The sequence below is a fragment of the Haemaphysalis longicornis genome, unplaced genomic scaffold, assembly GCF_048455015.1.
Source record: "Haemaphysalis longicornis isolate Haplotype H1 unplaced genomic scaffold, Haemaphysalis longicornis Haplotype H1 scaffold_4, whole genome shotgun sequence".
NCBI lineage: Eukaryota > Metazoa > Arthropoda > Arachnida > Ixodida > Ixodidae > Haemaphysalis > Haemaphysalis longicornis.
Window position 1 is genome coordinate 118,260,520 of NW_027526361.1, and position 27,665 is coordinate 118,288,184.

Here is a 27,665-nt window from a genome sequence, read left to right on the forward strand (position 1 = left end):
GTTGAACAATGGACGTTTATTTGAGCGGCCTTGAAAGAGGTGGAGGAAATGAAACATTTTTTGAGCGTAAGTGCTGATAGCAGGGCACTCGCCCGGTGGATGGCATCCTTATTCCGGGATACCCAGGCTGCGACATGCCGCCCAGACCCACTTTGCCAGTTCTTGCTGGTGTCCAAGCTCCGGATCGACCAGACGAGCCATCCACTGCTCAAAAGTTGGACAGGGGATTGGGGGTAGGTTTGGAGTTTGTGGGCCCTCCCATACCTGGTGGTACAGAGTGCCGGGCGTTGGACAGAAATTGCAAAAGGGGGGGGGGGGGGGGATACTGAGTGGAATAGACAGAATGGAGGGGGGTGCTGCGGGGAAAGAATTTGTCTGCAATCACCGATGAGTGGTGGCTTCTCTGGTTAACCGAGGATGAGGTGGTGGAAATTTCCTTCTGTCAATCCTATAATGTTCCAGTACGTCTGAATACCGGAGAAGTGGGTCTGTTTTGATGTCAGCGGAGAGCATTTCGTCTCGGCTAATGGCCCGGTGTATGTACGCGCGGTGTTGCGTGCGGGACTCTGAGGGGGGGAGCCCTCCCCAAGGCCGAACAGAAGAGAGTGTTTAGACCGTCGGCTGGGTGGCCGGTCGTAAAACAGGAACACGTGTGCGCTCCGGCGGAATCGGGGGGACGGCGAGTCGCGGCTTCAGAGGAGAGTGAAGGCTGGCTTCTCGGAACCGTGGGGCCAGGGCGGTGCCAGCGACTCGGGACCTCGGGAGGAGAGAGCAACGGGACAGTCGTCTTTGGGCAGCGGCAGAGAACGGCTGTCCACAGAACGCTCGTCCGAACGACAAAAGGCCTGGGGCCTCCTTCGTTAAGATGTAGCCCGGAATAAACGTCTTTTCATCGTCACCGGTCCGCAGTCTGGCCTACCTCGCAACAGCGGGAACCGGTGTGAGCCGTTTCATTACCGTCGCATAGAAAGGTTATGACGTAATGAGGACGAGCAATACGAGATTACAGTTCAATATTTTGGACAAGGCTTACAGTTCCGAGTGAAATATGAAATGCATCCTGACTAACTTCTGGAGCGGCACTTTGAATGCCTGTCATAGTCGCAAGAAATGCCACTCCGCCTGCCGAATGTACAGGGACTGCTTTCACGAATGTTACACCCATCAAAAGTAATAGTATTTTGGTTCCTGCTGAATGTTCCCTGGCGTGTGCGAGGCGACTCGTAAGTTCCGCGCGGAAAATCGCGCAGACCTGCGAACGTAGCCCGTTCAAAGATATCGCTCGTTCCGCTATAGGCAGTTTTATCATTCCGGTTATCCCACATTTCCTTCCATACGGAAAGACTCGCGGCACGCACGAGTGACGGAGTGCAAATGCGGATCGAAAGTGGTGCGTTACTTACGGAAGCACAATCGTTGGAGGGGGATATATATATTTCGGAGGGAAAGCCCTGTGGCCTAATGTTGGTTGGTAGAGAAAGTGATGCGCGTTATTTTCCTCGTTGGGGCGCTCTCGTTCGAACCAGGATACGCGGAGCGCGGAAGAGCAGTGGCGCATCACCCGTCCTTCGCTCCCTGTGTTTGCCGAGTCGAGACATGCTGCCGCACGATACCGTTACCCGAACTACTTCCACGGCGTCTGGCACTACACCGTCGCCTCCCAGAAGAGGAAGCCCCCTACACTACATCATCGTAGCTGCACACGCCACCACCGGATTGTATTCTGTTTGAGCGGCTGAGTTACGAAGGTAACTGCAGTAATTACGTTGTTAGGGGGGTGACAAGAAATACTGGGAGGACGAAGAAGCCCACGGTCTGTATTGTCTCGGAGGTGTTGACGCGAAGGGGCACGCGCACGCAGCGGGCAGCACGGAACGTGGGAGTGAGCAGCGCACTCCTCAAGGATGTCACGTCCCAAACAACGCCCTTCTAGAGAGGCTGCTCGCAACCGGGCGTTTCATGCCCGCTCCCGTTGCCCCTGTTTGTAGTTTGTGCGTTTATACTTTAACTTTTGATAGGGCCCCCCTCGGCTTGACCTGAGGGTAAAGAACAGTCTCTTGAGGCGAGTACGAACCTGTGCACGATTAGTTATACTCGATTAGCTCCGAAAAATTACTGCTCTGCTTCGTGACGCTAACTACGTCCTGGGATGTCCTTTGCAATGCGCTACTTACACACGTCGTCTCATTGTAAACGCTGCTTTGAGAAACGAGCAGTAAGCAAACGTTGCAGAAAACTGAGTGGTCCGTTAGCTTCGGCCTCAAAACTAGACACGTGTCACATGGCTCGGCATCGAAGCTTGTCGTCTGTCGGGGCGTCCCCCAAGGAGGGATTCTGAGCCCCGCACTCTTTGTTAGCGCGCCCATTGGTATCGCGGAGTATCTTTCACCCTCTTGTGTGCTTTTCATCTACGTGGAAGACATAATTCGCGCATCAGTGGTTACAAGCCCGTAGCTGGGTGCCTATTCTTAAAAAGCGGCGACTCTTCCTTGTTCGTTTTTGCGTCATCCAGGCTTTGGGAGTTTTTAGAGCAAGTGCGCCCTCGCTGCGTTTACTCGGCAGCTGATGTGACCGTACGGAGGTTACCTGGAATAGTCTACTAATTTCTATGCGAGAAAGAAAGAGAGATACGTTTCTCGGAGGCGGAAAAACTACGGGCAATGCCGTGTCTTCCCTGCTGAAGTTGTGCAATTCATCGTTCCTGAACCGCCCGTGATGGAGCCCAGCTGTGCTGACTGACTAAATTAAGGGTCTGTTCAATCAATACAGGCCCATGCTCTTCGACTTGGCTCTGGATTACCACGGTGTGCTTCGACAGTTGACTATGGCTGGCGGGAGACCACGCCATTTCCACTCACGTGACTGTCGACACCTTGAGACACCGTACTCGGATGCTTCCAATCACCTAGCGCAACTGCCTATGTAGAGACCTCGTGCACCTTGCTCTAAGAAGGTTACGGCCAAGGTAAAAGCCCCCAGTCGCGTTTTATGCTTGTTCCGGAACCGTCACCTCCAGTTTCGTTTCCGATGCAGCCGGATGTGCATATTACCGTTCCGGATACCCAAAATAAAGCGGACTTACCGTAGCCCCGTCTACAACAACTTTATATAATAGGCGTCTGAGAGGGCAACCTTCCCGCATACATGTACTGATAGCCCAGTGCTATCTTTTTCGGTCGATGCTGTGGTCGGCTTAGCAAGACCGGTCACTATTCAGCTACGAACAGAGCACCCTGATATCGATTGCTTCGAATCAGTTGAAATCTCAGTGATGCACTTTTCTACATGAACCGATATTTACACGGTAGATAGGCCACCTTTTGTGATTTGAGGATTTGGACCTTTATTACTAGTATTTCGCGTTTCCTTCTTCAAGGGCACCTGGAGTAGCGTTTTTGCTGGTGTTTTTGCCGTACCGGTTTGAACGGATTCCGGAGTGACGTTTTGGCGGACGTATTGCTCATCTAAGCAGGCGTACATCACCGGTTGCCCCTTTATGCGTGAACGGGTGGTAAACGGGAGCCATTGGAGATGTTGCGTGCACTCGCAGATTGATTGATTGATTGATTGATTGATTGATTGATTGATTGATTGATTGATTGATTGATTGATTGATTGATTGATTGATTGATTGATTGATTGATTGATTGATTGATTGATTGATTGTAGGGTTTAACGCGCCGATGCAATGCAGGCGATGAGGCGCGCCGTAGTGGAGGGGTCCGGATTAATTTGGACCACCTGGGGATCTTTAACGTGCGCCGAAATCTCGTACACACGGGCGTTCTTGGTTTTCGCCTCCATCAGAAAAGCGACCGCCGAGGCTGGGAATTCAGCTAATTGGCTAGAAAGTTAGCTCAATCCCAAATTACAAACACCACTGCGCCCATCTTCGCTGTTCATCCGTCTTTACTTAAGGAAAGGGCACTGAATTTGGTAAATTCTCTTTACACTTTACTTAGCTTCACATTTTGCGTTTCCATTTTGTGCAAACACGAATCGCCTCGAAGGAGTTTTCAAAAGCCATGCCACTTCGTAGATTACTTCAGAAATCTATTGTCCTAAATCTTTCCTTGGCTCTCAGAACTCTATAAGCGTTGCACTGGTTGATTGTTTTGATAGATTGCATGGTTTAACGCGCCGACGCAACGCAGGCGATGAGGCGCGCCGTAGTGGAGGGTTCCGGATCAATTTTCGACCACCTGGGGATTTAACGTGCACCGAAAGCTCGTACACACGGGCGTTTTTGCTTTTCGCCTCCATCAGAAAAGCGGCCGCCGCGGCCGGGAAGTGAACCCGCGTCCTCGTGCTCAGCAGCGCAATGCCTTAGCCACTGAACCAGCGCGACGGGTAAGTGTTGCACTCGAATAAGGAGCGTCTGCGGTGACCTTCGGGCGCAATCTTGATACAAGAACAGCGTATTTAGCGAGGCCCTGGTGAAACATGAAACCTTCCGCGGGCGGTGAGAACGTGCTACAAAGTTGCCTTTCATCGCGTTGTTTAAAAAATTGCATCACGTGCACTGTGCGCACGGAACCTTCGCGGCGGCGCTGCAGAGCACCATATGGGCTGCACTGATAGTATCCGATGTTGTGCGCTGTTATCGCGTTCAAGTTTAATGAGGTCAAGGTAGAGACACTAATCCGCGACGCGTTCCCAGTCCTGTTTGTACGCGTAGTGGCGCAAAGATTAGACGAATGTGGCTCTAACCTGAAACTTATTCAGAAAGCGAGCAAGAACGTGGAGCTTTGCGATGCTGAGCCCAAGAGTGTTGTTGCTCTCCTGTACTGACGCTACCTCGCGACAACAATAAAAAAAAATTACACCATCTTCCCGTGGGGAACCCTGATGAGGATGCGAAGCATCGTGGCGGTTCCGTGTGGTTCCACTATGTTGCCGTTATGTGGAGTGATCTGGTTTTTACTAGCGCCAGAGGGAATTCCGCGTCCGGGTCCACACCGGTGGCAAAGGCACGCAAGTGCTGTTGTGTTACGGTGGGTAGGCGGTGGTTCTCGAGGCGCCGAAACTCGTCCATCAGGTTCTTGTCGATGTTGTCTCTGTGGTAGAATCGGTAGTCTCCGTCAGCTTTGGTGAGGTAAAGGTTGTTGACATTGGTGCACCGGCTGAGAGCAATGTACAGGCCCTCCTCTTCGCAGCTTTGTTGTTGTTGTTGTTGCTCCTTTAGGTATGGCACATACCCAATCAGGGGATCGGCCAATCAACAGAGGATGGTTAAAATGAATGGAATTCTTATCTAATCACGAGACGTTTAGGAAAGATAATTTAGACTGGTTGGAAAAATTTTTGAGAAAAAAGGGAAAAAAAATTCTGAAAAATCAAAGCGAGGGTGACCAATCGCAATCATAAAGCGAATCGTTTTGAATTTTCAATGTAGCGCAGGAGGGCAAAGCATACATCCCGGCGGCAGAACCCCGTTTCGGATGCCCCGAACGATAGAATAGCCGGCACTGTTTGTCTTCTCGTTCTTCTTCTTCTTCGGCGGTTCCCCTACGGGAAGATGACGAGGGTGGTTGAACGCGAACCTATCTCGTGATGGATTCTTTGGTTGGCGAATCCCTAGGGGCATCCTGCCACAATCAGCATCACAGGCGCTGCGGACGGGGCTGCTTGAGCTGCAAGGCGCGTGGCGCTTCCCGCCACAGCTTTCCCACGGGAAATTCAGCATCCCCTCTAAAAGTTTTCAGTTCGTCGTTTCCGTTGACGTTCAGCTTCGCGTGCCTTCGTTGTATCAGTAACTTCTTGACGTAGTTTGAATGAGTCAAGGACATAAGACGCGTTCGTAGCACTTGCTCCTTTCCCGGATTTGTAGCGTAGTGGGAAGAGCACCGCGTACCTCGCGTTGCGGCCAGAGAGTCGTGGGATTGAAACCGGGCGCCGCTAACTATTTCTTTTTTTATATAGTGTAGTATCGTGGAGCTGTGGGTGTAAGGAGGAGAGTTGCGCATGCGCAGTGAGCGTGTGGACGGCGCCGCCATCAACGACGCAGGACAAGGCGAGCCTAAGAAATGCTCCGCATTTAAAATTGGCGAGGTCGTGATGCGACACTTCTTCGCTGTGTTTAGTTCTTTACACGGTTAGTTATTGATACATTACTACAGCGGACGTGTTATAAGCTAAGTCTCCTGTTTTTTTAGCGTCCCTAAAACGAGAAAAGGCGCTTCCTCTTTACTTCATCGCTCCCTTTCATTCGGCGACCTGTTCGCCCTCCGGTGCTTCATATGTGTATATGATGGCATATATTGTCGGTGGAAGAATGTATTCCCAGAAATGCATTTTAAATGCAAAGCTTTCTACCTCTACCAGACAACGGTTTCATCGTGAGCGCCACATGAAACTCCCAACCAGGTGAAGTAAAACTACTGGTACCACCGCGTATGAAACATGGGCCTGAAGAGAAGCGGAACGAGAGGCCGTCGTCTTAGGGACTAAGCTACGCCCCCGCTTGGAGACGGGGGAGACAGACGCTGGTTTTGATTCACCTGCTGGGGAGGGGGAGGGTACTTTTTGTCGCGAATCTCAGGTAACGGCTGGCAGAATCCCTGATTTCACTCTTTGTACAGCAACGTGTGGGTATTCAAGTGACGCGGCATGGGAAATTGTTGTGGGTGTCATTTACAGCTTTGCTTTCCAGCCACCTTCACAGTATGGATTGGCGCCAATTTTGTGTTTACAAGTGAAGCCGACTTTTTAAAAAAAACCTGCCCTATCTCGGTTTATAAGCTGGCTTTTCCGCATTGCGAGTTTTACAGTGAAGCCTACTCACAATCCCCGCCGAACGCTTTCCCGGCGCGACGGCGCGATTTGAGCGGGAGTTTGCAGCCAACCAGTGGGCCACCAACAGCTCCGCTGGTCATACACATTAACAGAGTGGAATTTCACTAATTTTTTTTTCTTACGCTATGCGCAGGTGTCTCCCGACGGCCGCTGAACGTGGGTCGGCGGCTTCCTGGCTGCTGCCCCTTCGGTCGCTGCTGGTGCTCGGCGCCACGGCCGCGCTGTGTGTCGGCCAGGAGAGCCGCTTCGTGACCGTGCCGTGCGCCAAGCTGTTCCCGTCTATGGTGCCCATGCTCAAGCCCTGCTCGTGCTACCTCGTCGGACCACCCGACAACGGAACTGGGATCAACTGCGACAGAGTCGCCTTTCAGGTATCCTTTAAGGGGGAGAACGCTCAGTGAGTGATGGAGTTCCGTCGCCTTCGTGGCATGCATCATAATAATTCCGGGCATTCTGTGACTTTTTAATGTGATAGCATTTGTGTGTCTAGAGGGGTCTGCTAGAATGTCAGTGTCCCACTGTGGCTGAGTAGGCATTGCCATTGGCATCTATACATGGAGATGCACGGTATGTAAAGCGTAAGAGCTCAGTGGTAGGAAGGGTACTGTTTCTGGCAATATTGGTTGCATGTTGGCTGCCTGCGTCGAGGGTCAGCAGTGGGTTACGGACCTGTTTTCAATGCCTGCAAACCCTTCGATATGAAAATCAAATTAATACATTTACGCCTATGAGAGACTTCGGAATTTGGGAAAAAGCTTTTAAGCATTTAACCTCTTTAGGAGACAAATCGTAAATCGGGACGATGAGCTTCTACGTCACGACAAGAAAGGAGCTGGGCGAACTTTCGATAACCTGCTGTGACCTTGACACGTGGTGAAAGAACTGTAACGCGTCATACGGAGACGTAGTGAGTGAGCATATACCGTCATCTTAGGGTTTTGCCGTTGAAACAATTTCCTACGTGCATCTTTGTCATTGCATTTTCATTGCATTTTGTTACGTTGAAGTAATTAAATAACGCAAGTGTTCTTTCTTCCGGAATATGCGAAAGAAATGGTGTAAAACTGTACTCCCGCCGCAGCCGCAGCCAGCTTACGCTGACGTGTATTGGTAAAAATAAGTGTCTTTTGAAGATTTTCTCGTGTGCCTGCTTTAGGTCTCTGAAGAGCACAATGCGGCTCATATCAGGCCTATCTCGCTCTATCACAATATTAAAGGGCAGTAGATGGATGATACATCGGCTGGAAACTTTGTGGGTGCTTTTCTCGATCGCCATTGTTTTTATCTTGCCAGTGTCCATGAAAAACTGGTCACTCAAAGTAAATCCGACAGGTGTAGCAATCTGACGTGCTAACAGGTAAAGTACTGTCTTATTCCGTAAGTATGAAGATGGCGTGGACTCCATTGACGCTTCCTACCAGGAGGACTTGCCACTTGGTTAGCAAGTTCAGTAATCCCCCAACAAAGTCCTTGTCACGTTACCAAGGCATCATACAAGCAATACGCAGCATCGAACACAAGCTGAACACTGAACATATATCGCTTACTGATATCAACGCTAGGCAGAGTGATAACATGCTTTTCAGGAGGACATGTTTCGAGCAGCCGTCGCTGTGGCAGGCCAAACGTGCACCACTACATTTGTAAGCAGCTACAAATCAAACTTTCGCCCTCGAATCAGGTCATAGGCTTGGTTAATTGATTATTATAGGAATGTTTACTGATCCCCATTTGGGGCATGCAATGAACTTAACTTAGAATTAACTTGGCTTTCAGCGCTGCCGTACGAGTATGCGCAAGAACTCTGAACTCGCATGCTATGGACCCGGTAACACTGTACCATGAGGTGTTACAATTAGGAAGGCGTCCCTGAGCTCCGTCGCCTCCCTCATGTGTGGTAGCGTGGTGGTCGAGCGGCCAGCAAAAGTCGCTGCCTTGGTGTTGACGGCAAAAAGCCGAAGGCAAACTTAAGTGGTTTTACTGCATGGCGAGAGGTGAACTGCGACGATACAGAAACAATACCCTTACGGGCGACCAGGTATGCCTGTACCCATTAGAGAAACCGGTGGGTGACCGGCGGTACCAGGACTCGAACGCAGTACTTCCCGCATACGAGGCGAGTGCTGTACCTCTTAGCCATCGCTGCGGTTCGAGAAAGCATGTTCGAGAAGGGCAGGCTCTGCTGCAAAGCACAGGAGCACTACACAAAACTTGCAGCACATGCGAACAGGGTAGCGGCGCCCTGAATCGTAACAGAGCACATGGGCCGCCCCAAAACGCCGAACAAAGTCGATGGCGACTTTTGCGCTCAATGGGCCGTAATCAGCACGGCGTTTTCGATCTCTTTGCTTTGTAGATGGGATAAAGGACCTGTTAAGTGCCAACGGATTGATTTCACGCTCTCCTGGCCCTTTCGGCGGGCACGAATATCCAGACGAAGTCTTCCGATTGTCGGCACTTGATGGGCTCTAGAGCAGCTACAAAAATGTTAGAACTTAATAGCGGAATATGTGTAAGTTTAAAATAGATGACCGATTCAGGGGCCTCGCCATGCGGTGAACCGATGTTCTGACTGCAGTGAAAAAGGATGAGCAGGTGGAGAGCAGTCGTTGGCGCCTTGTCCATAGTCTAACTCAGTGATTGCCCCTGGACCACTTGGACAGTACGTCGTCGTAAAGGGGTCATGAAGACGAAATACAACTTTGTTTAGTTTGAAAGAACTAGACTTTGGTAACTCAATCAGCTCCATTCCAGTCGCGAAAGACGTTTTGTAACAATAAAAAACCTCAAGAAATACTAATAAACTTTCAAATTTCGCGCTGCAGTGAAGTAACATGGGCAAGCAATAAAACTACACTTTAGCATGCTATCCGAGTAATACGATCAAACATAGAGATCACACAAGAATCGCCCACTCATGCATCTTGGCGGTGGCTTCAGTCGGTGGACGCCAAACGCACAAACAAGATTCTGTGACGTCATAGCCAAACGCACAAACAAGGATCTGTGACGTCATTGAGACTTCACCGGAAATTGGCTGAGGAGTCGCCACTTCTTCATCTGTTTTCTTTAATACCTGGTCTACTTGTTTGTATTTGATAAAATTGATACCATTGTCACCCGGACATAGCAGCGTTTTTAGAGAACCAAGCGCGTGTTTTGTCCTTCATGCATGCCTTTTTAGGGCGACTCCGACCCCGAGCCTCGGCGGTAACAGCAGACGTGTCTCGCAGGGCAACTTCCCGATGCTCCCGTACCGGCAGCGGATCCACCGCTTCTCGCAGCGGCACTCGGGCGTCCAGGACCTCGAGGCGCAGCTGTTCACGGCCAGCGGCGTTCCCCTGCGCGTGCTCGACCTGTCGCACAACCGCGTGCGGCGGCTGAGCGAGCGCCTGCTCGAGGGCATCCAGGGCAGCCTGCAGGAGCTGCACCTGGGCTCCAACCTGCTCGGAGACCAGCTCAGCCCCGTCTTCGCCACCAACGAGTTCAGGGCGCTGCGCGAGCTGCGCCTCCTGGACCTCTCGGACAACCGCATACAGGGCGTCGACACGGCCGTCTTCAAGGGACTCGACAGGCTGGAGGTGCGAGCGGCTCTCCAATTGCTTCGGCAATCGCTTATTTTACCCCATCTTGGAAAGTTAACGTTGTGAGTTTAAGGCTGCAGATTTAATTGACAGTTATTCTAACATACAAAAGTCAATTTCTCTACATAGGAAGTTGCTAGTGGAAATGTTCTGTCGTTCTTGGTGTCCGCGTGCGTAGTCAAAACATGCAATCTGAAGTTCGGTGAGCGCACCACCAACTCCTAGACGAAAGGTGTAGGCGCTAGTCCCAGGTTGGCGGATAAAAATTGCAGGCCGAGCAGTCATGGCGTATTGGACAGAACATTCGAGAGATGGTTCAGGGAGGGGGTATCAAAACAAGGCCCTTACAACATTCTGCATCACGCGTCGCGAGGCCCTTACACGCGACAGCGCGCCTCCTTTGAAGAGAAGCGCGGCCTCCTGTCCAGTCTCGGCCCGTCGAACAAGCGAACGCCTGGAACGCCGTTTCGCTTTCTTTCCATGGTCAGCGTGGCGACGTCCGAACCGAGAGAAAAAAAAGGGACCGGCCCTGTTACCGGAGCTCGCGTCGGTGTTGCGCGAGACAAGATCGGGTTAGTCGTCGCCGCACGGGCGACGAAAGCGAGCCGCTCCTCCCCCCCGCTGAAAGCCGCAGCCTTGTCGCTTGGCCCCTTTTCTTCGTTGCCGCACCGGTGTCTCAAGGTTGAGCCCTCCTCCCGCGAGAGTGGCGCTCTTTTCTCTGCCGTGACGTGTGTTGTGGAATTGCGTTCGCGCCAGCTGCATTGGCAGCCGTGCCGCCAACTATAGGGGGAAGGACGGCTGCTGCCTTACCCCGCGATGGGCGACGAGGGTCTCTTACGTCTAGAATGGTCACATTACGACCGTGGGTTATGCGGTCGTTAGCGTTTATGACGCTCTTCGAAGGGGCGAAATTCTGACTTCGTGGCGGCGCCTTGGTGGACGTTAAGGCCGTCCGGATTGGCCCTGCTCAGTAATGTGGGCTTGACCGCTTAACCTCTTCAAAATGAGTTTTACGGTTCAACGCCCTTTTTTTGTTTTTCTTTTCTGCTGAGAACAAGAAAAGCTACGACGAAAACAAGTAATAAACTTCGTTACGGAGCTTTACAGTTGGGGTAGTAAAAATGAGACACCAGAAGACCACCGACAGTGTACTTCGATATTTTCGGGCGTTCTTTTGTTAATTTTTATTTTAATGCTAGCCTCCGAAGTGCTGCGAGAATTTAGATGTGCGGAGAAAAATGCAGAAACTCTCAAGTGGAATTGTCGGGTAAATGCGTACACCGCTCTGTTATGCCCCGGGCGCCTAAAGCGGGCTCTACTATAGTGTACAGGATTGAATAGATGGAAGACATTTTTTCAGGGGCACATTAAGCAGCCTGGCAGCAATGTAGGAAGGCTTCGGGGACTTTTATTGAATACCATCATGAGACCCATGTATCCCTCTAAAAGGCTATGCATTATGCCCCCTATTGTCCACATTGTCCACCTCACTACTGTGCACAAGTGTATTGCGGGAAGGCATTTAAAGGGGAAATATAAGCGGACTTATAGAAAAACATGAAGGCTTTAATAGTACTTCCTTATGCGGAGAAATTGTGGCGCATACCCCGTAACACCTGCGCTGTCTGTAACAGTTCAATGATATAATGTTAGCAAACGTTATAGAGCGTCACAGACGGACGGACGGACGGACGGACGGACGGACGGACGGACGGCTTCTTTCGTTGCGTCCACACAGAAATGCAACGCGTTTTAAAATAGCCCCCAATACGCGCTGTAAACGTTGCTCGACGGTGAAGTCAAACGAATGCACGGCGCAAAACACGATTGACCGGGGCGCGATGCAAACGAAAGCGAACAACAAACCCCGATTGTTTGTAAATTGAGATTTAGCAAACTTCGACGTTAATTGGCTTAATTAAACTAGGAAGGACTGCAGTTTCATCCCAGCTGACACACGCGAAGCTCTCCGCTTCACTGCGGCTTTTCGATGCTGTTTGAAGGCTTATGAGTGTCGGCTTCACGGTATTAGTACTGAAACTTCAAGTAATAGTTATCCGCGCACACGCTGATAAAACGTCCCGCGGTTATGTATAGTTTTGGGAGCAGTCTAACGTCATATTATTGGATTGTGGATCCGTTTGCAGTAAGCGTATACACAGCTCCCGTAGAAGCCCATGCATTGGTAGCAGCCGAGAATTCCTAGTGCTATTACGAGCAGCGGCATCTTTGTTTCACGCGCAAGAGAGTCGTGCTTAATCCAGCAAATTACTCATTTGAGCAATGGCCTAAGAACGGGGGGGGGGGGCGGGGGGGGGGTTTGGATGTATGAATGTTTACATAAGTGTTGGTCATTCCAAACATTAACGAACCTTGTAACCCTTCCTTCAACTTTTTCCTGAATATAAATCATTATCAGAGTAAACAAGCGCATCCGGTACTTAGAAAAGTGGATCGCAAGGTACTTCAGCCACAAATTATTGCTGTGAGCCCATCGAGTTCTTTAAAGGGACCCTGCAACACTTCCGATAAACGTTTTTACTCTCTCCTTCACAATGGGAAGCACTGCGAAAGCTATAGTTATCGCCACCACGGAGCGGCACTGCGTTACTTGCTTGTCGCAGCAGATACGCCTTCCGTTTCTGCGTTACTTCTGTTGCATTTTCTTTAAAGTGACTATCGAATGCGTTCATTGCCGCAACTGAAGGAAAGCCGGCCAATAGCCGCTACGCCGCTGTAGTGACGTCATTCCAGCGGTCGAAAAACGGCTGGGCAGAAGAGAAAAACGTTTTGAGCAAGTATCGACGTTATCTGATGGGCAAACAGCATCCATTTTTGGCCGAGGTACTTCGCGACCTCCTAATCTAACAACTGAATGTGTTGTTTTACGACGTTCTGGAAGCATTTATATAGGATTTTGAAAAAAAATCGTCAGATGTGTTCCAGGGTCCGTTTAAGTCATATGGCCTAAAAGCTTGCCCAAACGATTTTTCCCTCTTTCACGGTCCTGGCGTTGTTTGAGCGCTCGAATGACGTCATCGCAGCAGTGTAGTGTCCATTGGCTGGCTCCCTTTCAGTTGCAGCCATGAACGAATTATATAGTCACTGTAAATGAAACGGCGACAAAAAACAAAGCTGTAACTGGAAGGCATGTCTGCCGCGACAAACCAATGGGGTGGTTCTTTTTAGGGTTTTAAATTTCTTTTTTAGATGTCGGTTTAAAAATCGGGTGATTTTTCAAACGAATAATCGGGGAGAAATCGGGTTTTTCGAAAAACCATTCCGAAATACGGGTTTTTTTCGCGTTAAATCTCCACATGCACTAGGTAATAAACTCAGTTTGTGTTATCAAAAGGGAAAACGAGCTTCTTAACTCTAACGCATTAAAACCTGTGTTTAATGTAATCGGGTGGACATCAGGGTCTTCAAGCAAATACTTTTTCGAAATTTGGAGTTTGTTTGGAAATGAATCAGTAATGATGATAGCAAAGCGCACTAATAACCTCCAAAAAAATGAAACATTTTATGCACAAGGAGCTGGTTATTGATTTTTTTTATTCATCCTTATTTACATACATCATCATCTGCATGCGCAACATGCCAGTCTCTATTCGACACCTGTTCGATCGCTGAACGTCTCTCAGCCGGGAGGACGTTCTCTCGACATCACAGCTTCCATTATCCAGGCACAACAATGTCAGTGCCGCATTTGTCAGCCTGGGGTAGGGGAGCGGCAGAGTCATGACAACACTCAATGAGTTCGAAAGCTGGGTTTGTGGGACTTGCTTCGAGCGTGTACTGATTGCGAGCGGCGGACCGCCAGCGCACGATTGTACAGATCACTACTTTGAAAAGCTTCATTCGGGGAGAAATCGGGTTTAACCCGATTCTCCTGAAATATGTTCGGGGTGTGAAAATCGGGTAAAATCGGGTTTTAACCCAAAAAGGTACAACCCTACGAAGAAATCACGCAGTGGCGCTCCGCGCTGTTGATAACCATAGGTTTCACAATGCTTCCAGACGCAAAGGAAAGACTGGAGGTATCGGAAGTGTTGAAGAGTCCGTTTAGATAAATCGTATTTCAAACGGGGATTCATGAGTTTCTCAGTGGCATGCTATTGCGAATCACCAGCAGTCAGGAGATCAAAATTAACCGCAGGAGGACTACCAGAATCCACATAAATGCGTCTGTTTCCACATTTCTATTGCATTCGAAATGAAAACAATAAAAAAACTGACTCCGACAACGAAAGTTTGTAAGAACAAAGCCGTTTCGCCTCTCGTACGGGAGCCTTGTTCACATCTCCCGTGAGTAAGGCTCCGTGAGTACGGGAGCCGAAACGTTTTTGTTTTGAAGCGAAGGCTTTCTTAGTGGCACCGATGGCACCCTGTCAGAGAACTAATGCGTTTCTCCATAGACCGGTTGGTCGACCGGAAAGCTCTGATGACATTCTTGGACACACGGCGTGTGCGGGAAACGGGGCTTTCATTGTGTCAAAAAGGATACTTGAAAGTCGCGAAGAAGGAACCGCTCTAGATAAGACAATATGCACATCGATCACGAAGAAGGAGTACAGTGATATACCTTTACCTCACAAAACACGTGTCGGTGCACATTTAGATCGTTCGTTGATGCGTTTACTTAGGGCGCGAAAAGTGGTCGCATGGGTTCCTTCTTCGTTTGCGATTTGGGTCTTTGAAGGGTAGATAATCGATTGGGCGAACTTTCCGCGAATGTTGGGCGCACTTTTAGTGAAGGTTTTGACGCAGTTTTGACACACTTGTGATGTGATAAAGCTTTCGCGTTTCTCTCAACTTTCTTTAGAAAAGAGATGGTAAATGCCTTTTTTTATTACTATCATGTGTTCTCCCGACCAGACGGACTTCGTCTAACTCTTGATTGCATTCGAAATGCCACAGCTTGTATACCTACGACGCAAGCGAAAGGTATAGACCAAAGTTTTAGCTGTGATCCTGAGCTCCCGTGATTTCGTTTCCCGACCGTGAGTGACCGACTATCCACACATTTCAACGAACTCAAATCGCGTTTGCTTGCCACTCAAGTCCAACCTCCCCAATCGCCTCCTCCGCGTCCCCGCGATATCATCTAGCACGATCGATTCGCATTGCGTCATTAGCCTTGACACGCGAAATCACAACGTCCGGCCCGCTATTACACATTACACCGTATACTTATTACCATGGGACTCCGTTACGCCGCGTCAACTATAACTCGGGTTTCGCGAAGGGAGTCAGTAAGGCGAGCAGTCAGCGGAACACTCATTACGATCGCACCAATCATTCGCCGCGATATCGCACTCGTCACGAAACGCCCAAACAGCCCGCAATTTCTCCGCGAGCGTGCTCGGTGTTTCTTTCACCTATCCCCAAGCTGTCTTCAAGGCCTATTGTTTCAGTGGAATCCGTAGCGTGAGACGGAATTACCGCCGTCACGACTTGTGGAGAAGCGTGCACTGGAGTGCTTTCCCTTTCTATGGTCTGAGCCGGCCCGGGCCTTTTAGAACGCGAACCTCCGTACAGCTTGTGATTTCGCTCCGGAACAATCAGTTGCGCCTCGTATCACGCCGGCCCCCCTTACAAGCGATGAGGTAGTCTTCAATCTTTACGGTCGTTCGCGGGAACAGCTTTGCAGTTACTCTCGCCCTCGTATGTGTACGGCGAGGCATGCAATACGCTAATTTGCTTCTCTATAGGTTTCTCGCAAATGGAAATTTTTCCGGAAACGTGGCTGTCAATCGCACAATCATGTTTTCTTTCCCGGGAAACAAAAAGAACTTTGGCAGGTGAATGGAATGAAATGAAAGCTGGAAAATTAGCGCGGCATTTGTTTTTGCTCGTTCTACGACAGCAGAGGTGTGTGTGTGTGTGCGTGTGTGTGTGTGTGTGTGTGTGTGTGTGTGTGTGTGTGCGCGCGTGTGTGCGTGTGTGCGTGTGTGCGCGTGCGTGTGTGTGTGTGTGTGTGTGTGCGTGCGTGCGTGCGTGCGTGCGTGTGTGTGTGCGTGTGTGTGCGTGGGCGTGCGTGCGTGTGCGTGGGCGTGCGTGGGCGTGCGTGGGCGTGCGTGGGCGTGCGTGCGTGCGTGCGTGCTGCTGTTGCGTCCGCGCGTGCACGCTTGTTTTGTTTTGCTTTAAGTGGTGATAATGAAATTTAAACTCATATTTTTTTGGTTTTTACGCGCCGAAGCTACTTCTGGCGCGCCGTAGTGGAGGACTTCGAAATAATTTCGAGCACCTGTGGCTCTTTAACGTGCGCCGAAATCTCGACACACGGCCGTCTTCGTTATTCGCCTCCACCAGGAAAGCGGCCACCGCGGCTGGTATCGAATCGCGTTCTTCAGCCCAGCAGCACAGCGCCTTAGCCGCTGAGCCACCGAGGCGGTTCTACATAGTCGTAATCCGGGTGTTTCTTGCCGTTACTGCGCCTCTCACAAGAGCACTAAATTTTTGAAAACGTGTTCCACATGCCGATAACCTTGGCAAAACGTATCCCACCTTTTGCAATGTTGAGGCAAATGACAGTAGTTATTTGCAAACGTTGTTGCCCTGGTAAGCTAGCGCAATTAATGCATATGTGAGAGCGTACCGATTTAGACTAAGCGCCAAGCTTGCCTTTTCATCGCCTGCTGCCTTCCCGCTCTGTTCGCGGAAGTTCGAAAGAGTTATCAAACCACACGCTCTCTCCTCGCCGGTTCTCGGGGCCTCGCCGCTGACACACGAGCTTGAGTTGCTCTTTTCTGGTTGCCCGCGGCCTCGAAAACACGTGAGCTTCGAGATATTGAAAATCGTTTAAAGGCGAGCGCCTTAGACGTCTAATCAAACGCGAAAAGTGAACGCTGTTGTCATCACGAATGGTTCAAGAATGGCCGTCGCTTTAACGAGTAAACAAAAAATGCCATTCATTCCTAACGAAAGTTACGAGAAGCGCGAACGCCTGGTCACATCAAAAGTGCGTCAAAAGTGCGTGAAAACATTCTATAAAGGTGCGTCCAATCTATAGTCAAAAATCTCCAACGAAGAACGACTCCATGCGGCCATTTTTCGCGCACTAAGTAAATGCACCAACGAACGGCCTATAGGCATACCGATACGTGGTTGACACAATTTTGACGTGGTTGACACGTGGTTGACGATACGTTTGACACAATGCAAGCCCGGTTTCACGCACGCGCCATGTGTCCAGAGATCTCATCAGAGCCTAAGGGTCAATCAACTGGTCTGCGGTGAAATTTACTGTTTTTGTAGCGTGAGCTACACTGGCCGAGGTTGAGCAGTTTCATGTGGACCCTGAAAGGCCATGCTGCGCAAGCGCGAGGAGCATTGGATTGGTTTGGATCGGACCAGATTGGATTGGCTTGGATTGGATTGGCTTGGATTTGATTGGATTAAATTGGATTGTGTTGGATTGAAATCCAATCCCATTGGAGTGCGGGTGTGTAGAGAATCGGGTCTGCACATTCGCCGGTCTGCGCATTCCAGAGGAGTGACGTCATAGCCGCGGCAGACGCACTGGCGCCGGCGCGTGCCTAGCTGTGCGCCTCCGTTGCGCAGTAGCTAAGTGTGTCGCTGCGCAGGAGCCGCTTGATAGCCGTTTCGCGTGTCCTGGAGAGCCGTGCTGCGCATGCGCGACCAGCAGTGACTGGACTGGACTGGACTGAATTGGAATAAATTGGATTGTTTTGTATTGGTTCGGAAATCGTTTTAGAAACAGTAAGCATGATAATCAGGTAATCCTAGGCAACCAGGAAACCTAAGAATAACCAGCTGAACCTTAGCTCACGCTACGTATACCCTGGCATAGCCGAGCTAAACCACTGCTAATTTTTTGACAGGACGCCATAGGTCCCACTATAAAAGCTTTCGATTTAATACATAAAGCACATTTGGTTTCGTGTGGGACTTGAAACCGCGCTGCCTAAGCCGGAGCGAAGCGCGCTAACCGCTGCGCTTACCTGGAACCCTGTTCCAATGGAACAAGAATTACCCTGATGAGTGCAGTGTCACAGGTGAACGTGGCAGTGCTTAAGTTGAACAGGTGCACGCGGAGGACTGCTCTGACTGCGCGGAAGCTGCCGCGTGCCAGTTGCTTGTCGTAGTACTTCACGCCGCAAGACGAAGAAGCGAGAGCGGCGAAAGAAACGAACGCGATGTAGCAGTTAAACGTTCTAGTAATCTCAACCTGGAAACAACGTAAGCAGAGTTAAATGCCCGGTTTAATTTTTTTTTATTTTAGTAACAACATTAGCGGCAGAAAAATAATAAATTCTACCAAAAAAATGAATGTATACTATTTGCATCAGACGATACACTAATAAATAATGATACAATGTCCGGTTGGAGATCGAAGTCCCCTTGCTGACGCCTCCGAGTAGAAAAGCGTCTTCCCTCGATGCCACTGTTGGGTCTCGCCAAAGTTTCGGTCGGTGGTCTGTAACGCTTCGTCGGAGTAGTAAATCATTCTGGAATGAAAACTCAGTTTGATATCAAAATTAGAAGGTTGTAGATTTTTGTTATATTAAATCGAATTCCTAATCGCTGTTTATGCGCTTTTTCGCTTATTTGAATGGAGGCCACTATCGTTATGTCGCTGAACAGACACCTATAAAACAATGAGACGTGCTAAAATTTCTTCCACACGATACGCCGGCGGCTCACAAATGCGTGCCCATTCGAGCACGGCTGTACCTGGTACCGAACTCCGCCGATTCTTCAGCGCTCATGGGCGAAGTCTGCGTCGGTGTAATTTTCGCCCGATCTAGTGGCAGATAATTCGATCCGGAGCATACGACACCAACGCGGACTTGCAAGGCAATCCACGTTCGGCGCTCGATGAAGGAGACCTTGGGAATAATAATCATAAAGAAGGAGCAGGGCACGCTAGACTATGCGTTTCATTCGCGTGAATCGTGTACTTGCAAAGTAGGATTGAGGAGGGCGTTGTTTATGTTTCTCGAACCTCGCAGATTGCCATGCCTTCTGATAATGAAACTTTCTATGGAAGCTCAGTAGCAGCCGTACGTGTTGTTTATGCTTTCCAATCTTCTGGGTAGGAGGAGGAGGAGGAATAAACGTCCCTATGAAGAAGTTCGCCTAGGGGAAGAGTCCTTATTCCAGGACCCCTTGAGACCGTCCAGCTTCTTGGGCTCTCTTCACCAGCCAAAGCTGGTCATCAGGGTCCGAGCTGGACAGTGCTCTCTCCCAATGCTTAGGGGAGGGGAAGGGCAGGGGGGGTAGGTTAGGGTTTTTATCACAGCACCACAAAATGTGGTAAAGCGTGCCCGGAGCCTCACAGAAGCGGCATTGCGAGGAGTACAGGGTGAGGGCCAGAATGTGGGCTCTAGTTGGGTGGGGAAAGGTAGCGCGTGGGTATACTAACGCCGCCGAAGGATGACATACTCCCTATCAAGGAGCGCCGAGTTTCGCCTTCGCCGCTGCGATGGAAAATTTGACATCCACCTGGAAATGTAGCCGTACGTCTGCAATGGAAAGCTCATGGTGAGAACAGCTCATAAAAGACGTTTCTTTGTGTTTTTGGTGGTGTACACCATAAGTATGGCTGTTTTTCTTCATTAAAATCTTCAGTTGCGAGTCAGCGCCGTGTTTGTGTTTTCCCTCCTCTGTCTTCGTCTATTATGCGCTGTTTTCACCATGAACATTCGCCATCTTTCCCAGTTCGCCGCACTCGTAAATGGAAAGCTCTGCAGCTTTCTGAGACACTTTGCAGTTGAAGAAAAATTCGTCCTGGTGTAAGATTCGTCCTGGTTCAGGAAAATTTGATGCTGGCCCTAAAAAAATCAATGCCGGTCCAGGTGCGTACTGGTCCAGCATCGACCTTTCCTGGACCAGGACGAATCTCACACGAGAACGAATTTTTCTCCGAACCCGCCGCGGTGGCTCAAACGCTTAAGGCGTTGTGCTGCTGTGCACGAGGACGCGGGTTTGATTCCTGGCCGCGGCAGCCGCTTTTCTGATGGAGGCGAAAATAAAAAACGCCCATGTGTACGATTTCGGCGCACGTTAAAGATCTCCAGGTGGTCAAAATTAATCCGGAGCCCTTCACTAAGGCGCGCCTCATCGCCTGCGCTGCGTCGGCGAGCTAAACATGCAATCAATCAACCAATCAATTTTCAGATGGATGTCCATTTTTCCCTCGCAGATACTTCCTCCACCTTTGGGACTTCTCCTAAACTGGTCGATGAACGCTGGTCGATGTCGTTCAGGAGCCTGCGAAACCTTCGCGCACTCACGTTCGGCGTGTCCATGCATAATCATTCACCACACTTTTGTTGACGGGCTCTGCAGCATTACCTCGTAGTGTGGGAAGCAGTGGAACCGCAAAATCTACGAATTTCGCTTCGAAATGTTATCGTTAAAATAAGGTACGTGGTGCTCTTGCAAAAACATGCATCGCAATGTCGCTTTCTGCGCACAAGTAGCTTGCGGCTAAGCCTGTTTATTCCAGATGTTTACTTTTCCTCTCCACTTCTCTCTCTCTCTCTCTCTCTCTCTCTCTCTCTCTCTCTCTCTCTCTCTCTCTCTATGTATCCAGCTTTGCTTAACCGGTCCACAGGTTACCGACACCTATCTTCACAGAAAGGAAAAATCACTACCCCCTCTGTCAAAAGACAACGATGGGAAAATGCGAAGCTTTAGTCGTTGAGTTTGACCATTTGCTTGGCTCGTATTTAGCGCTGTTTCGGCGGGTTGGACGCGGGTAGACACACTTCAGCTTCGCGCTTTCCCATCGTTGTCGTAAGACCGAAGGGTGGTTGATTTGTTTGAAGTAAATGCAGAGAATGAAGACACGTCCCTTTAGTCTGGCAGTCATGACTTTATTGGGATCACTTTGAAACGAACGACTTTACATTACACAGTATTGCCTTGTGATCGCTGTGGTAGACACTACGAGGTCCTGCCATCGTGGCTCGACACAGTGTGTTTGCAAAAGTGAGATCTATACAGGAATGGTTTTGGGTGGGGGGTCGAAGTGGGGTCTTTAGACCCAAAGGGTGTTGGTCGAGCATGAAGCTCCCGATCCATTTATCCGATTGCTTGATCACGTCCACGTTGACGTCTCCACACGCGGTCTACGCATAACGGTAGCCAATCGCACATTGCGATTATGTTCTACTGTGAAGGTACGCACCAAATAATTTGGATTGACCAACCAAAGAATCTATCACGAGAAAGCTTCGCGTTCAACCATCGTCGGGGTTAAACTCAATGACCAAACGACCAACTCAACGACTAAAGCTTCGCGTTTTCCCATCGTTGTCGTTAAACGGAGGGGTAGTTGATTTTTTCTTTCTCTTGACCACGATCATTCATCATCATCGTTACAGAAAGTAGGCTTTCCCGCAGGGCGTATTGGCGTGCAACGGCATCAGTGAGAGCAATGAAGCTTCGCTTTAAAAACCGGACTTTCTTCATATTCTTTTTGTTTGAACGTATTCGCTGCGGGGATTTCGGTAAAACTCGAAGCGCCCACAAACCAGTCTCGGCACGCGCCGAGCAGCTCGCAACCATAAGGTTGCGCTACACCTGTCGCGTTGCGAGGAAGCAGCAAGAGCATTCGTACGCCACAAAACGTCGAGTCGCGTACCGATTCGCCGCTCATTTGTACACACGCAAGGCCGTAAGTCGATCACTGGCTCCCGTATAGGACGCTAAGCCGTGAAAAAATGAGCACTAGCCACCCTATAGCCTTGCGGAGCACGCGCGGAACGGGGTCCCCCCGCTGTTTGCGAGGCAATCACGTCCGTTGAGTCCGGCCGTTCTCATCCTATTTGTCTCGACCCGCGCAACGTTGGTCTCAGCAGCCGTGATCCGTTTCTTTCGTTTTCGTTTCCTTGGCGTGATTACTTCCAATGCTCGCGAAGAACTGCCTCGTTAAGTGTGTCGGTGCAGAGCCACGGGCCAGGAAGATTATGCTCCCTTTTTCTTTCGCGCTCGCCGCCCTGGTTTCTCCGCGTAACTCTGCGGTTACTTCCTTGCAACCCAGCTCTCGTCCGCCTCTCTCACTGAGGACGTACGTTCCTCATCTGCGACTGTCGCCAAATCGTAAAAATAAATTTCTTTCGCTGTAGAATCGCGCTCGGAAATCTCCGCAGCGGGTCCGCTGTTCGCGGTGTCCCCGTTCCCGACTCGCTATGGGAAATGCTAAAGGCTAGGTAGAACTTTCCGTTTTAACAAAAAGTTTACGCTTGTACTTTCGCGGACCTTTTTTTCTGAGTTTGGAGACACACGGTCTTGTCTTTGCGCAGAAATAGGTATAACCGAAGAAACGAATTCTCTTTCAGTTGGTTTCTAATTTTCAGAGATAGTAACGTACAGCCTTTGTCAAAATTTCCTGGCCACGCCAAAATGTAGCAGGCCACAACGAATTAAATGTACGCGCTTACCTGTAAAGTGAGCATGAAAGGTTCTCTCCGAGCAAGCTTGCAAAAGCCCGTCTTCGTCTTACTACCATAAAACAATTCGGTCACCCTTGAACCTTATGATTTGAATTCCTTCTAGTCTCGAAACGTTTCTCGTGGCCTAGAAAATTTTGACCTAGACTGCATGTTTCTTCACATTCGTGTCGGCGGCGCAATGTGACGCCCCTACGGCGGAAAAGAAGGTCTTTGCTGAAAGTGAAACGCGCAATTTTTGCTCATTTTGGCCTGCTTCGACTTATGGACCTGTTGACCTTCAAGCGACCACGCTATCCACTGTTATACTGAAGCGGGAGGCGAGGCACTCTGTATGCAAATATTACCGTATGAGGTGGCGGCTGCGTGTTACGCGTTGTTGTGAGCTCCGCGGTTGCTGGGGCGCACAGCACGATGATTGGTAAAGTAATTTCGACTTCACCATGGGGGGCGACATCAATTTCCTTTTTTAAAGACGATAGTATTTCTTGGGCTACTTCAACGCAGAAATGTTCGTCTGTCTGTCTGTCTGTCTGTCTGTCTGTCTGTCTGTCTGTCTGTCTGTCTGTCTGTCTGTCTGTCTGTCTGTCTGTCTGTCTGTCTGTCTGTCTGTCTGTCTGTCTGTAAAGAGGTTTATTTGTCCATCGAAGCAGATACAGAACATGTCTCCATGGAACTATGCCTCAGGTAACAAATACACATTACAAAAGGGAAACACACACAAAAACAACAATCCAGGAATGGCTGCCGCTGGCCTACATACAAGTTGCAACATTTTGTACCACGCAGGGTACAACATAGACAGAGTGGAAAGTTAAGTTGTCGACAAACGCGAACAGTAGTTTCAGAGTCCAAAGACCACGAATGTGAGTAGCAGTGCTACAGCCTTAGATAGTTACAGATACACACATGGTAAAGTGAACCCTGCAGATAACTGTCTGTGGCTTGATTCAGCCACCCGGTCAAAGTGAAACAGAAGCTGCGCAATAGTATTATATACTCACAGCCAAATCTAAACGTCTTAAGCCCGGTGTCAGTGTTCATACTTATCAACATTGTTGAACAAGAACAAGAGATTACGCAAATATAAGGTAGAAAATCAATACGTAAGTGATATTTGCAGTGTTCATTTATTAAAAAATTCATGGATGCTTGCTTTTTGCGATAGCAAATTAAATACTAGATTAACGGCAGAAAACCGTCGCCTGCTGTTGCCAGCGCAACCTCCTGGCGGCATTTAGAAATCAAACGGCAATAGCAACGAAAGGTTCCACTTTGGGAGAGAGCTATGACCAGCTCCGACCTCAATGACCAGCGACTGCTGGTGTTGAGGGCTGTTGAGGCTGGGAAAGCACAAGGGGTCTTGGACTGAGGATTTCTCCCCATTGCTTTTCGCAAAAAACACGTTTACTCTCTCTCTCTCTCTCTCTCTCTCTCTCTCTCTCTCTCTCTCTCTCTCTCTCTCTCTCTCTCTCTCTCTCTCTCTCTCTCTCTCCACTAGACGGGATCCACGTTCCGCTTGGAGCGCTCGTGCAGTAGGGCATCGTGGTTCTATAGATGTTGTAGTAGGGCGCCTCAATTCACGCGCGTCTCCACCGTACGGCAGCGCTGGCGTCGAGACACCCGGCCTGGAGCGGTGAACGCGGTAAATTTAAATTGACTTGAGCAAACCTCTAGCGTGTTATCTTGGGAGGAACGAGATGGAAGAGGAACAACATGTGAGGTGAGCGGGAAAGAGAACGGAGGCCTTTACATGGCAGGAGCGCCAGTCGACTATCGTCTTTCGGCGAAATTTGCAACGAAATGAGCAGATACGCGACCATTTTGTGTGTGTGTGTGTGTATGTGTGTGTGTGCGCGTGTGTGCGTGTGTGTGTGCGTGTGTGCGTGTGTGTGTGTGTGTGTGTGTGTGTGTGTGTGTGTGTGTGTGTGTGTGTGTGTGTGTGTGTGTGTGTGTGTGTGTGTGTGTGTGTGTGTGTGTGTGTGTGTGTGTGTGTGTGTGTGTGTGTGTGTGTGTGTGTGTGTGTGTGAACAAAATACTTGCATTTAACTCTACATTTCTGTTTCTGTTACGTTTCGAGGTGGTAATTATTCATCACGATGTCGAATGTTCCCGAGAAATTTGTTTTTTTTTTTCTCGAGAATGCTTATGAAAGCTTGTTGAAGGTACAAATAAAAATGAATAACGGGTACCGCGAGAAGATGAAAGACCGAACCGTCCGACACGATGCTCTGCATCAATGCTCTTCAAACAAGTATCTGTCAACTCCGGGCAATGGCGTGCGCTATTAGCTTTTGGTAAACGTATTTCGACGCCTCCATTGTTCGAACGAAAGTTTACGAGGCGATCACAGCGACTCCCATGGGCAATTAAACGCCTGGTAAGAATAAGCGCCCTCGCTGCCAGCGTGCCTGTGACCCGTTGTCGCGAATGGTTCGCGCGTTCACCGACGCATCGATGTTGCCTGCCGCCGCGGTGCTCTAGTTTCTTTCTCCCACCATCTGGCTCTCATAACCTAGAATCGCTTGGACCCCTGACTCGCCTCTATGCCGGTACGCCTGTTGGCCTAAGGTCAATAAAGTTCAGTGACTTTCTTTGTGCACAGGTCCGATAAATCAGTATTGCATCAAGCCTTTTGTATAGCACTGCAAGGTCTTGGCTTTGTGTTCACGCCCAGGCTTTGTTCGCGTTTGGAGTTTAAAGAAGGTTGAACTGTGATGCTTCTATTTTGATTCAGCTGGAAAGGTCACGAAAAGAAATATTTGCCGCGAGGGTAACTGAATGTAAGCTGCAGATATCACGAACAAACTGGCTTCACTTTGCCGAAACGAGAAAATAAAAAGAAGTGGGAAATTCTGGTAGAATGCCATCTGCTACCTAAGTGGCTGCCCGAAAAAATGTCGGGCCTTTAGACGCTACCCATTTCGTTGCGAAGTCAGAGAGGCGTGATCAAGTTTTAAAGTGTAAGCCTTCTTTACCGAGCATCCCACAGTCCCTACAGTATAACGCCCAGTATTCGGTCAAAATACCTAATTGGGGAAGTTAGAACATTTAATCCTTATAATACCGTAAATGAAGATAACCTAGTTTCTTTTAACAGTGAAAGGCCCTTTATTTGTCAAAAGGTTTTCAACAAATGGTCCTACGCCTTATACCGTCTAGTCTGAGTCCAAGGCAAATACACAGAGACAGACGTATGGGCTCATGGGAGCCCCTGGAAGGAATAAGTACGCACTGTTTGACAATTAGAACTCGGGAGTTTGTACAATTTCTTTTACTTTTTGTTTTCACGTCGTCGTTTACGTCGTCCCCGCTACTGCACATAATGCAAGCGCAAATCGGTAAACTAACTCATGACGGCAGCTGAAGTCAGCTTCGCTAGGACAGTGCCGCAAACATGGTCGCGTATCAGCGGCAGGGCCCCTGAATGAATGGAATCGTTGTCCAGAGCATCGCTGTGAAGCATAGGGTCAGGTGTAAAGCATTCTTCCACGAGAGGGACAGGGTGTCAGTCGGAACAGGTACTTGCGATACTTTCGATGTGCTACAACGGGTTTGCGTACCACGACCAGATGTGCACTGCTCTAACGGCGCTTCTAATGTCTTACCAACTGCTTGAAAATCCCGGGCGGCGTTAAACTTCGGGGATCTACTTCCGTGTCCCTCTGCTACAGAACAGCCTCCTTCCACATAAATTAAGCGTTATCTCAGATTCCGTTTCGCCACTTTTCAGGCCGGGCGTCCTTCCACTGCCCGCAAAACTAAAACAATCGCGCGCACGTCCGGCGCGACATCTCGATGTATATTCCTCGCATCGGGAAAATAAGTAATACGAGCTGTATACCCAAGCGAATGCCGTCCTCCAGTGATCTCAATTGCAAACACCGTGCTTCATTTTGTTGCTTTGTATTAAATCCTTACCAGTGTGATGATACGTTTTTAAAATGCGTTTGTTTATTTTTTTATCGTTTCTTTTTTTTTAATTTTGCCATATGCAGCTCTACTTTCTGCGAGGCGTAAAGCAACGACATCTTTCGCGATACGCGCGTTCCTCGACGGTCCGATGCTCGCGATCCTGCTGCGATGTTTTTCGCGAAGGGGTTTTATGCCGTTCGGCAAGGTTTTATCGGCAGGGATCAGCATAATCTCGGCTTTGCGAGCGAGCGCCAAGCGGCCTTTCAAGGCTTGCTTTTGCGTCTGGCGGTGTAACCTTCCGGGGCCTTTGAAAGAAAACACGCTTTTGTTTTTTGTTTTTTCGGGCAGGAAAGACAGGTTTCCCAGTCAGACCGTGACTTTGTATTGAGCATAAGCGTTACGGAAGCCTTTGCACTCTAAAGAGACCGCCACTGCATTCTCACAGTGGTAGTTTGTAAGACCTGCTGGACGCAGCGAGGCGGTGCGTTCCACTCTTTCGCGCGGCCGGTATTTTCGTTCTGCTTCAGCAGCATGTATGCAAAACATGATCGTAAAAGCTTGTAACGTTTTGCGGCGCCCGTTCGGGAGGGATTTTAATTGATTATTGTGCGGTAATAATATGCGTATGAGATAGAGCTTTACAACATCATTCCGGTTTTTGAGCGCAGTAAAGCTGCACAGAAAGCACAATAAGAAAACAAAAAAAAAATTGGCGGTGGGCGGGCTAAGGCCGAGCATGATGATTCCGATGCACGAATATCCAGTTTTTTTTTTTTTTTTTTTCGGGGCTTTGCTTTATGGCTACCCATTGCATGAATCCGCGACGGATATCACACGGTGATTCTGGTATTTTAATGGTAAGAGGAAGTACAGCCGGGCCAGTTGGAACGCGATGGTAATGCGGTACACCCGCAACAAAAGTGTACGGACCAATTAAGGCAGAGAC

The 27,665-nt window shown here is 49.4% G+C and overlaps 1 protein-coding gene across 1 annotated transcript in view; it reads left to right on the forward strand.

Moving 5' to 3' along the window:
• The window catches only part of LOC144179315 (uncharacterized), a 76,658-nt gene that overhangs the window by 42,770 nt on the left and 6,223 nt on the right, over nt 1–27,665 (forward strand). Inside the window, exons 2-3 of the mRNA XM_077707610.1 lie at nt 6,929–7,166; nt 10,029–10,376. Coding sequence (XP_077563736.1) covers nt 6,929–7,166; nt 10,029–10,376 — 586 coding nt within the window. The remainder of the gene's footprint in view (nt 1–6,928; nt 7,167–10,028; nt 10,377–27,665) is intronic.